The 12,757-nt window shown below is 35.8% G+C and overlaps 1 protein-coding gene across 7 annotated transcripts in view; it reads right to left on the bottom strand.

Annotated features, from left to right (window-relative positions):
• LOC112455208 (neurotrimin) overlaps positions 1–12,757 on the bottom strand; it is a 175,304-nt gene that overhangs the window by 6,602 nt on the left and 155,945 nt on the right. For 5 of the 7 annotated variants that reach the window (XM_025017013.1, XM_025017030.1, XM_025017041.1 and 2 more), the window contains exons 6-10: positions 7,774–7,902; positions 3,279–3,416; positions 2,588–2,752; positions 1,707–1,775; positions 1,285–1,353 (exon numbers count right to left, since the gene is read on the bottom strand). In XM_025017013.1, coding sequence (XP_024872781.1) covers positions 1,285–1,353; positions 1,707–1,775; positions 2,588–2,752; positions 3,279–3,416; positions 7,774–7,902 — 570 coding nt within the window. The remainder of the gene's footprint in view (positions 1–1,284; positions 1,354–1,706; positions 1,776–2,587; positions 2,753–3,278; positions 3,417–7,773; positions 7,903–12,757) is intronic. The other 2 variants (XM_025017015.1, XM_025017037.1) reach the window with 2 other exon arrangements.

The raw sequence follows: 12,757 nt of genomic DNA, 5'->3' as shown, positions 1-12,757 counted from the left end.
GCAATCAATTTTTAAGGAAAAGAAGGAAAAAACATGAAGCGAGAAGAAAAAATAACGGAGGAGTTTGCCTCTCTCCATTTCCTTCTTTCCACTTCCTGATACCGGAGGCAGCAGACGGCCGCGGGTCAACGCAGCTCGTTTTTCATTAATTGAAAGTAAACTTCAGGAAGGGAAAGCTGGCCTGACGCTCGGGGAAATCTTTGAACAAAGTCATTCCAAGTGAGTTTTGAACTTGCATTCTGCCGCCAATCTCCGTCAGCTGGCTTGTATAATATAAGGATCTGTGAAGTGCTTCAAGTCGTTAACGCGCAAAGTCTACCTCTTGCAATAGAAATCGGAAAGCATCGCGAAAACAATCCGTTTAAACAGATTTAGACACTAAAACTCTTATATGCAATTTAACTATAACTATTATTGTTTGGAAAATACACCAAATTCTCATAAAGAAAACAACGACCCTCTGTGTTTGTCGAGGCATGAAATGTGATTGGATGCCTCGTGGAACATATATCAACTGTTATTGCGGTTGAAATTCAGAATCTGAGGATAATAAACTTGTATGTAGGATTTACGGTAAAATGTTTCGAAGGACATCTTATAATCCCTTACAGCTTAAAACTGATCGATACAAGAGCATTTGTAATAGAACACAACACGGTATATATACAGAATTATAACAATAATACAAATGTAAATTTTCCATCAAAATATTTATCAAAAAGAAAATAATAATTATACTCAACATTTTTCAATAAAAAGATTAATTAAACTCAGTAAATTTGTAATAGAAAATCACATATCAGTCACTATTGTGTTTTTTAAGTTAATAATGTTAAGCAAAAGTTTTCATCTCGGAACTTTTTAACTCTTCATCAGTTACTTCATTTACAAAGTGCGCTTTTATTTAAATTCGCAAAAAATTTTACATTTATCACATGATTATTGACTTTCGCTCAATAAGCTTAAGCAAATAGCCAGTTAACGTATATCCTCACATTGGATTTTACGACAGCGAAGGAATGACCGCAGAATCCTTCCCGGTCAATAAAAGGGGCCGAGTAACGCGATGAAGTAATTCGCTCGCGGATAAAGTGGATCACCGAGCATTGCCAATTTAGTGGATTTTCTCTCTTAGGCTCTTTCTCCACCCGCCCGATCGTACAGCGTTGACGAGGTTTTAATTACGCTAATTACTCGAACGACATGGCGGTCGGACGGAACGTGTATCGTCGTGGGAAATGCCTGAGCTCTACGCGGAGCGTGTTAAAATAGATATTTACTGACCTGGATTTCGCCATTCCTCGACCTCGTAGTCGATAGGTCGTTGTCGTGATTTCTTGTTACTGTTTCTACCTAAAATGCATTACACAAAGGCGGTTTTACATTGGTGCTCTACGGTAGGCTGCTGGCGAACGGAGGAGTGGAAACGGATGGTTTTACTTAGGAATCGAGAAAATAAATAAATGCCGGATTTCTCTCTGAGAAGCTTCGCTCGATCCTGAGTTAAAAACGTTATTCTACCTAATTCGAGATCCACATTAGATGCTTCCGGCGGTTAAAGCATTACCTTACCGCTCAATTTAGATCACGATGTAATCTTTTCTACAGCTGTCCTACACATACACGTACTTATCGTATATATATAACAAATACAGACATAAACTGAAAAACAATATCAATATATATATTTAGATAACTTCAATTACCATTCTTGTGCGCTGATGTTGCGTAATATGGCGGCTGCGTCGTGGATGTTGTCGACGGAGCTGGGATTTCTGCGTTAAAGTAAATAAGTGGTATATTTTAATATTAAATTCGCGCGACAATGTTATAAGATTGCATTCTCTGATGATGATGCAGGCTGATAGATGTAAATGTTATTGAAGATGGACACAAATATGTTAAGTATCATTATACCGTAGAAGTTTGGTTAGATTTCATGATTACGCTTCACAAGAACTAAGACACGTTGAAGCGGTCTACAATTGTTTTCGCGTGGGTCGTCGGTTAAACTAAACAAAACTTCCCTTTCTACACTCTACTATTAGCGTTGTCAAGAAAACAACACATTTCGGAGTTTCGCCATGAAACCTCACAAACTTCCACGCCCTATCATATATATCTACTCCGCTTTCGTGTATTATTCAGAATTGAGATTTTCGCAATTCGTGCTACATTCAAACCTGTATTTAATAACAATGTGAAATCCTTAACAAAAAAAGACTTTTGATAATTGCATTATGTCGAATAATTTTGTCCGATACAAATTTAATGAGCAATTTATGATTAATGCTCGTAAGAGAAGTATATTCAATCCCGTCTATTGCTCGTTAACGGCGAAGGCTCAAATATCTTTAAGCAACTGACTATTGGAAACCAATTATTTCACCATTAGCGCGCAAACGTCGACTTCGAATAATCGATCTTAAATAGACCGCAACGTGATATCACTTTGCTCGATATTCTTCAATGCGCGACGCTAAACGTTTTCACTTTGCGAGGATATATCTTTATCGAATTTTACTTTACTCATATCGCATCAGATATTGTACAGATATATCTTTATTATTATCATTGCGCGACTTACCATCTAACTTGATGACACCATCCGTTCCGCCAAGAGAATTTTGTGCGACGCATTTATACGAACCGAAATCTTTCGGGCCGACGTTCCGTATCTTTAGCATCATGTATTTGTTGTAACCACTGTCGGTGGCTACCGCCTCGTACTTGTCGCCTGAAACCGAATTGCCTGTGCCAATAAAACCAGGTTCTCTGGCTTCCATTTAAAAATAAAATTGTGAAATTGTGATAAGACGAGAGATTTTAAATGTAATATATCAAATGCACATGGCATTTTTATTTATTTACATTTATACGTCAAGACCTACTAATAATGACTTGTTTACATCTTTCACACTTCGAGTATAAAGTTTTCAGCGAGTAGTCAGAATTTTGAAATTTTTAATTGTCCACTTATTCTTAAAATAAAATTGATATTTAATATTTCATTATAAAAATCTATTACAATTTGTACAATTTTATAAACAAGTGACGACTAGAATACTCAAGAATATTATTACTATCAGTTTTGATATTCTTTCTCCATGTTGCATGATTATTTTCATATTAGACATGCAGTCAGATAAGTAATATTTAAAAAACAATTAAAACGCTATTTCTTTTTGTTTAAATATTACCTGAATTCTAAGTATATCAAATCAAATCAAACATGCAATAATTATAAGAAATATGTGCATTCGGATTTTTAAAATTACCAGAGACTATCATGTCGCCGCGTTCGGTTGTCCAATAATTGATCGAGTTCGGATAAGCTTCGGTGTGACATTCAAGAGTAACGTCTTGTCCAATATACGCTCCTTCCAACTGATTTGGTATAGAGAGCATGGGTGGAACTGTAAAATAGAAATGATATTCACCATGAATTATGTATATATACTTTCCAGTTTCTAGGAACGATGGACGCAATGAATAAATTTGCATTAATATATAAGACAAAATAGTAATTATGGAAAATGTAAAAATATTTCAGAGTTTTAAATTGATTGTAACAACTGAATCAACTAACGATATTCGTAAAGTCTTGCTGCGTGTACGTTTTATATAATTATATAACTCGTATATTTATAAAATTTGTAGTATATAGAATATAGAATATTTGTAAAATACAAATGCAGCACAATATTAACCAACAAAAATTATCTTGCTTGAGATCAGGCCAATCTAACAGTTTGAAGTTAAATGCTGAAGCAGCCTATTAAATGCTAAGCGGTGAACTCATTAAAACAATGTAGAAAGCTTGTACAAATATGTATTTAGAATTCTCTTTTCCTCTCCAAGTTACAAGTCGTTTTTGACGTCCGAAAATTCAGTAGAACCTCGCAAAAAAGCGCGCAATATTGCATGCAACTATATATATATATATGTATGTAGTCTCTCATCTTTGGAGGTTGTCATGATTTAAAAGCACTATCCAAAAATAGACATGCCGTTGCGTGCAATGTAGACTGCACGTTGGCTTCATCAAGAAATTTTCTACTGGAAGAACAAAACAGGTTGCAACATAAAATTTTATTAATTCTTTTAATGAGAAAAAATGTTCCCGTAAAATCTCTCATCGATCTGTTTTACGAATTTATAAGTATCTTTGCTACTAACTACGTATCTTTGCTACGTTTTTAAAAATATGTAAATTATATTTGAAAAACATTCTAATAAAAGAGAAATCTTTAGTATACAATCTGATTGAATTCTTTATAAGTTCTCTTATAGTTAAATTTTGATTCTCGCAAGAAGCATGTGTATTTTTTATTAAACTATTAGCTTATCATTTTGCTAAGTTAAGTTTTATGCTTATTATAAGTAAGTACTTTAAAGAAAATGTACCATTTTATATAAAAATTTAATTAATATTGGTGTATCGTGAATACGTGACTGTTCTTTTCTGATCAATATTGATTTTATTAAACTATTAGCTTATCATTTTGCTAGTTAAGTTTTATACTTATTATAGGCAAGTATTTTAAAGAAGCTGTACCATTTTACATAAAAATTCAATTGATATTGGTGTATCGTGAATATGTGATATTTCTTTTCCGATCGATATTGATACCTCGATGTATGGATAGAGTCGTGTCATAGTTTCGTCTTTTACGGACGGATGTACATCGCGATTTACTACTAGAGAGTGCACTTTCAGCAGAGGATAGTTTTTCCACCTATCTCCCTTCCCAACCATCCTGCTGCTATCAATGAATTTTTCGACACTAAACGAGACTACAATTTCATAGCATATCATTTAATACGTAATTTAAAAATATAATTTTTATTTACTGAAACATTTATGCTGGCACGTCTAAAAATTTGATTCACGAGTCTGTAACGTTTATGTAAGTATTAAATCACTAATCCAGAAAAAATTAAGTATATATTATATTTATATCTACATGTCTGAACTATAATTGGCTTCAGATTTTAATTTTTCCAGAAATAAAATCTTAAAAACTTTTTATTTCATAATCACAACTATCGCTGGAATAAACTCAATCTTTATATAAATTGTATTATAATTGCACACCATCCACCTCTAATGCACTAAAGATAAAGTCACTGAAAAAGTTGTTAGACGATATATTTCTGTGATACACGACCGGTATTAATTTACGCCATGAGTTAGTAATACTCGTGCGTTTATCATGCACCACGCACCGTCAGCAAGTCAACATCCGGGAGAATATAGCACAGTATGTCATATAATATTTCTAGAGGAATCTGAAAAAAAATACTATGCCGCGTGGGTCGTGTGTAAGTGGCCAAATAGTTGACGCAATTCGTGACCCTCGTACGAAATTGCCGTTCGAGCCTCGAATTTCTCGGACGATTATTAATATTTGTGCTCGCTTATGGGAAGGAAGAGGCGCAGAAGCGAGAAACTAATGTGCCAGAAAAGACGGCGCGGAGACGCGTTTCGCACCCCAAACTAAGTAGAACCCGAGAATTGTTGGGTAGATGGGCGACGGTTGAAATGACTGTGCGGGGAGATTGCACGGACGTATATCGACCATATCTGGGTCAAGTAGCCGCCCATAAATCGGTGGCTAAATGAGACGTTGAAAACCGACCTAATGCATGGCGCATCGCGCGAGAATGCTTCGGATGAAGAACAACCACTCTTCGTCGAGTTGCAGCGATGTTCGTTAAATATGATCAGTTCACTTATCCTGCTCCTACATATAAATGTATTTATCTTTATAATTATTGATATTTACTTTCAAATTTTTACAATGCAATGTAAAACACTACAATTTAAATTATATCACAGTATATGTTAATGCGTGACTGAAATTTAGGTACAAATTTTCTAACGTACCTATGATTATTTTGCACGAACGAATACTTATAATCAATGTTAAAAAAACATGTATTTTTAATCTAACAATAAAAGAAAATTGTCCTTAAAAATATAATTTTTATTTGATGAATAATATGTTGTGAATTGTAATATTTTGTCAAATCTATAGCACGATAGAACATAAAATACTACAAGATATTTATAATACTACAAGACTTGTTGGAAATTATGTACAACGTACGCAGTTGGCGTAATGTCGAGATATTAATAAAAACTAGTTCACGAGCAACGATATTAGCGTAGTTCATATATCAAAGAAAAGTAGTGGCTTTATTTCATTTCTAACGTTTATGAACCACGTCGAGTTCATTAAAAGTATAATATATCCAACATCGTGCTTTACTACTTCCAGCGACCAGCATTTACCAAGTTACGCGCGCCTTCGCAATCGGGGAGGCATGATAAAAACGGGTTTCTCTCCATCATCCTTTCTTATCATCTTTTCTTGTACAGAAAAATACGCCGGTATCCTTACGCGACAATAGTCGCTTCTCTTCTCAAGTTTTATCCCACTCTTATCATAATACCAAAGTGCATAGTATTACGATGACATCGTAGTTTTCGCTAATGGCATATATAGATATACCGGAGGAATCAATAGTGTCAGCGCAAAATCCAGTATTCAATAGTATGATATTGATGTAAAATCAATATAATCCATACTGAATAAATCCCTAAAAATATGTATATCCGATATTGCTATTTACATTGTAAATATAATACGATAAACAGAATCATGCGTGCATTATATATGTGTATATGTATTAGATATAATTGTTTTTCACAGACTGATTAATTAATTTTAAAGAGTTAATAAGTTAAGAGAAAGTATTATTATAAAAATAATAAGTAAAATTGGACCGATATGATTCTCAATTTAGAGGAAAGTCTTTGAGTTAAATTGATTAACCTTTAAAGGCCGGAGGTGGTCGAAATATCGACCACCCAAAAAACACAAGCTATTTAAGGTTTTCAGGCAAAATTTGGTGTGTTGAATAAGGGAAAATAGTAAAAAAAAAAAAAAAAAAAAAAAAAAAAAAAAAAAAAAAAAAAAAAAATCCCGGCCTCTAAAGGTTAAATGATTTAATACATATATTTATACTGTTCCAGTAGAGAATTGTGTTTCAAGACCGACAAATAATCGGCGCGCAGTTTGTTGAACTGCAATTTATTTTTCCCATTTAGAAAAAGTATACAAAATGCACACAAAAATATTAGGCTATCAGGATCCAGCTCGGACATGGCACTTCTATCTACTTAACTAAGAAAGTATTATTCTAAGTTTAATTTCAAAAATGCTTAGTTGCACATAATATATAAAATATAATTAACAATTTAAATATATTAAAAGGAACTGTAAAAATATAAAATTTAAAGTATATACTCATTCAGATATTTTAATTTATGTTCGATCCGACATGATTCTGCGAAGTTTCGATTGGTTCAGTTTCGAGATACTCACGCTGGAAAATAATTCCCACAAACTTTTTCAATCAGAGAAATCAATATTAAAATCGCAGCCTTTGCGAACTATTGGTTTTATCTGAATTCGTTAGGTTAATGGCCATGGACGGGCACGGATCCGTCGCTTTACGAATATTTTGAAGTGTTTCTCCGATCGGTATTTATAAATAAATATTAAATGGTATGGAAAATCTTTCAATATTATTTTCTGCTTTTATTTCTTTTTATTAAAAATTTTATCACTGCGCGCAATTCCTGCCTTTTATTAAGAATTGCATCCATTATTCATATTACGTTTATGTGTGTACTAAATTTCAAGGAATGTTTATGGCGCGTGATGGAAATTCTTTGATAACGTGGCAAAATTAGTAACTTACATTGCACACGTAGCGAGACGCGTTTGCTCACCGATGGCGGAACGCCGTTTGAAGCTATGCATAAATAAGCTCCCATGTGAAGACGGCTTATCTTCACGATATGCAGCACTTCGCCATCCACAACATTCACTGGAACATAAAATGTTCACATATATTAGTATGTAAACTGCAAAAGGTTTAGGAAAATACATTTAATATACTCTTCTAACATTTTCAGTTTTTATTGCAGCATAAAATGTTTGCAAATACATTTCTATGCGGAAAATACAGGTTGTATACTCTGCTATGAAACCTATAAGCAATTAATTAATAATCGAATTTTGAATTAAACGATATTTTTTAATTAAAACGTGTTTTGCGTTGTAAATAGCAGAGCAGATCGCTGAAAAATCCTCTCATACCATATTCCGGACAAAGTAATTATTGTGTAACATGTAATACAATTTGGCAGGCGTAGCTCGCCGCAGTTATAATTCTTCTCACGAATTAATAAGCGTGATAATATTAGCGTTATTTCGAAATGTATAGATATCGATAATGTCGACAAAGAAGACAGCATTCATCGAAGCGCGGGCCGCTGAAAGCGCGCGATGCGCATATGCGTCGAAACTTTTATTGCATGTTGTGCGACAAAGAGCACTTTGCGCCTTGCCGGAGAGCTATTTGCATCTACGCTGCATTCATTTCTGGCATGTTGGTTTGATATGCCTGGCGCAGATGACATAAAGCAGATAGGAGGTAGATTAAACTCTGCGAAGATGAATTATGCCAGTACCTTGTCACGAGAGCTGCTTAGACATTATAAAGACAATCCAGTACCGATAATCGCATTATTGCCACCGATTCTGTCCGATACAGAATGGCAATAATATATCCCACGCGTGAAAGCAAAGCAGATATGTAAATTAGATGCTGTTTGATAACAAATGCTCAGAAAATGTTTGAAAAGTAAAATATTTTGTTCCGATCAACAGAAAAATTGAGCCTATAAATAATTATTAGAGTAATGTGATTTTCCATTGTACTATTCTATGACAAAGTTAATGGCTTATTGTACCTTAACATATAAAAAGATGGCATAATTCTGATTATCCTCATAATGCATGTCACAAACGATAATGCTATACGCATATAACCTGACCTATTTCTTTATTCTCATTTCGAGAGAGATTACACACATAACGCATTGCGTGTATGCGTATCGAACCAGGCCGGTATAAAGCGGATCGTCATATTAGCAGAGGAACTGCCATATTTGATAGAATGATCTGTGCGCTATCTCTCGCTGTCGTTACTTAATTGCACATGAGATACATATTTTATCTGGATATAGAAATCACATATTCAACAAATGTTTCGCATATTTCCGATACCATCGATCGAGTAATTTTCCATCGCACATATTATACAAGCAATATACGTTACACCACACAATTTAAAATGCAAATGATTCACGTAATATGTAACAATTAGCCAAAAAAATTAGAACAAATATAGAACTGAATTTGATTGTAATACTATTGATTTAACGATTTCACGAAGAAGTGCTTTCGAGCTGCTATCGTTTATTATGCATCTTTGTTATTATAGTATGCCACTTATAGATATGTAAAATGGAACAATTTACGAAATGAAGTTGATATGCTTTTCCTCGTTACTTATACTATGCAGTTTAAACCGACATTTTAAGAAAATGCAAAAGAAACAATATATGTATACAGCGATGGAAAACCTATTCAAGTTTTTTCTTATAATAAAGTTGAAAGCATCGTGAGACGCGAGAAACTTCACGTCCATTTGACCGAACTGCGTAGGAGCAATAAGGTGTTATAAAAATACACAAGATGCTGCAAGTTATGTGTGACGCTCTTATAAACGTATCACACATTTTTATCCACGTCTAAGAATACTTCGCGCTTTTTTCTTTCTTATATAATTTTATTAGAATTTTATTTATGTATTAGAAATTTATTTATGTATATTTTATTTTATTAATGTAAGGATATACTATGACACAGGAATCGACGATGCTTTCTAAATCGATATATACGATAATAATATTTAATATTTGTAATGCGCATATATTTCCGCGCGTATAGTTATCATCTTTACATATTTATGTGTTTTCACGCGTTTCAATTACAAAACTTACTACGGACAAAATAAAAATTGCGGGTTATTAAATTTCACCGTACAGCACAGCTGAAGATTTCGCTGCTGAAAGGGAACGCAACATATATATACACGTGATGCAGCGATGAAAGCGGTGAAAGGGATAAAGTTGTTACCCGGCCTGCAGTAGGATGCGAGAGGGTGCTGAATCCTTGGTAGCCAACCCCGTGCTACAAGCTGCGCGGCAAACCTATCTATTGTTCCATAAACAATGCAGAGTGCCGGGAGATTCTGCCCGGCGGGTCGCACTTTCAGGGGATTTTAATCAAGTAGTCCCGCAGGCCTTGTGTCGGAACTACTCGCTTACCGGTTTAACGGAAACCTTTAAAACTTTCGGCTTAATGGGAAACCGCAATATGGCCCGGTCGGGGCCAGAATTTCACGGCGGACACGCCGCGGCAGACGCGAACAAAGGAGAACGCGGACAATTATTATTTTCGGGCACGCCCAAATTTTATCGTCTCTCTCCACCCCGTGCGATCGAGGTGACTCAATTTAACTGCAGCGATCTGATTATTTCACGGTAGGGCAATCGATGCCAGTTAAGATTAGACTATGCGCTATTATCATATATCGCGTGAGCTCAAGCGTTGTCATGTCACATTACATTATGAATAACGCCATTAATGGAGTTATCATTGGCTTGTGGTTCTCTTCTAATTGTTTTCATATCATCCGTTCTATTCATGGATTTTTACATTTTTCATGTTCTTCTCTATATGCGTTATGAGTGTATATTTTCAATCTGCATTTTCACTTTATCTATTTACCTATGTAAAATAAAAAAAAATGAGAGATTTTAAAATACGAAAAAATTGCTAGAAAAAACAAAATAAATTAAAATAAGCTTTTTATCGCTATGTATCAAAGATAAAATATTTGTCTAACGTTCGTATAATGTAGGATGCAAAGAGAGAGAGAGAGAGAGAGAGAGAGAGAGGAACATATGCCGCGTACAGATATGTACATATTATGTGAATATTACGTTCATATATTAAAGTTATAGACATGTACTTGATGTACGTGTCTATAATACTACATGATATTACCTGCGTCGACCTAGAAAGATCAGCGTTCCACCTATAACGTTATTAAACTTCGGCAAAATTGGTTCCCAATCGTCGGACTTGATAATAAAGTTTCGCGTTGCGCGCGCGTACCGGCGAAAATGTTTCGAAATTTTCACGGGACATTACGCTTCTGCGAATGACGTGAAATCTTTCGGAGGCTCATCCCCGCCGTCGTCGTTTTAAACGGCGAATGTGCGTAGAGAAAGCGGCATGCGCGCACGAAAGCACCCCGAAATAAATTAGCGTCCATTCCCGTCGATGCCGGGGCGTGCTTTGCATAACGTTTCCCGCGGCGTATTCTCGGCGGCGTAAAAATAAGCGAACAGCTTTACTCGAAGACGAAGTGGAGGGTTGGCCACCTATTTGGGAATTAGTACGTGATGTATTCCGGCCCATAAGCGAAGGATGGGTCGCAGATATTTCATCCCATTCCCCTTTCTTGTAGCCTTAAGTGCCCTTTTTCGCGTTATAACCGTAGAGATAACCCAGGTACATTCATTTCCAAGCGAAATCCTCGGCCAACGATTATTGCTGCTAATGTATCCGCGAATGTTACACCAGACGTACGTAAGTGATTCTTATGCGTATTTATTGCGCCGGCCGCGAAAATGCCTTCACAAATGTGTGTTAATAGCGACGACTATGAAAAATAGCGCAATTATATGGATTGTATAAAATATTGAAAAAGCAAACGTGGCATTTTCAATATTTTTAAATCTACGTCTCTCGTAATCTATAAAATAATTAAAGCAAAATATATTTTTATCCTATCTGATTCACGTTTTTTCATGTAAAAAATAAAAAAGAAAGCTCACTCCATTTAAATACCTGGAATTTCCAATATATAAACGCAAATACTAGAATAGCTCACATGCTAACAATTTACCTACACATATAACACACGCATACACGTATGTACACCATGGCATGCGTGAAAGTTACAAATATTTGATTACATTTTTCAGTAACCATTTGTTTTATGCGTAAAAGGACATAAATGTCCACAAGTTTTAGACAGATTGCGTGAATACTTGCGCAAGATGAAAAATGAAATGAAATGAAATCGCTCATTACTACGGGCACGGGCTCGGGGAACATCAGCGATCGATTGTCATGGACGCTTGACGTCACGAGGTTTGAAAGACAAATTACGTTTGCAGTGCAGCATTGCGTAAAGCGGATGAAAGACGGGACTATTATATTCCAGTTTCCAGCGAGAAATTTCTCAGATAATATTGACTTCGTGCTGAACGCTGACTTTGCCGGCGGTTTGGAAGGCACAAAGGAACCTCAAACGGTAACGAGAAAACGTAACGTGCCTCTTCACCGCAAGCATTGGCGCACCACAGACATCGGGGCGTTCGATACCGGTTCGAGCCATTATGTGTACGTGTGTTACTTCTCCCTGGCATAGAACTGAGCGAGAGCGATGGGGATGTGTGTGAGCGCGCGAAATGAGTGCAAGGGTATAGCCGACTTTGCGCCGTGCTTTATACCCGATGCACATCGACTCCTATTCTCCGGTACGTTCGTCTCCTTGGCGCACCGGCAGGAAACTCAGCTCGTTGTCGGTTTCGATTTTCCAGTCGCGTCGCGTTATGTCGGCCTCGCGCCGACAAGCCCGTGGTCGCATTAACGGGGAGGTCTTGCCAGGACTCGTGAGAGTATCGGTGACGGAAATACTCGAGGTGTATGTCTCTCTCTCTCTCTCTCTCTCTCTCTCTCTCTCTCTCTCTCTCTCT

The sequence above is a fragment of the Temnothorax curvispinosus genome, unplaced genomic scaffold, assembly GCF_003070985.1.
Source record: "Temnothorax curvispinosus isolate PA1 unplaced genomic scaffold, ASM307098v1 QBEX01000525.1, whole genome shotgun sequence".
NCBI lineage: Eukaryota > Metazoa > Arthropoda > Insecta > Hymenoptera > Formicidae > Temnothorax > Temnothorax curvispinosus.
This window is presented reverse-complemented; position numbering and strand designations above follow the sequence as displayed.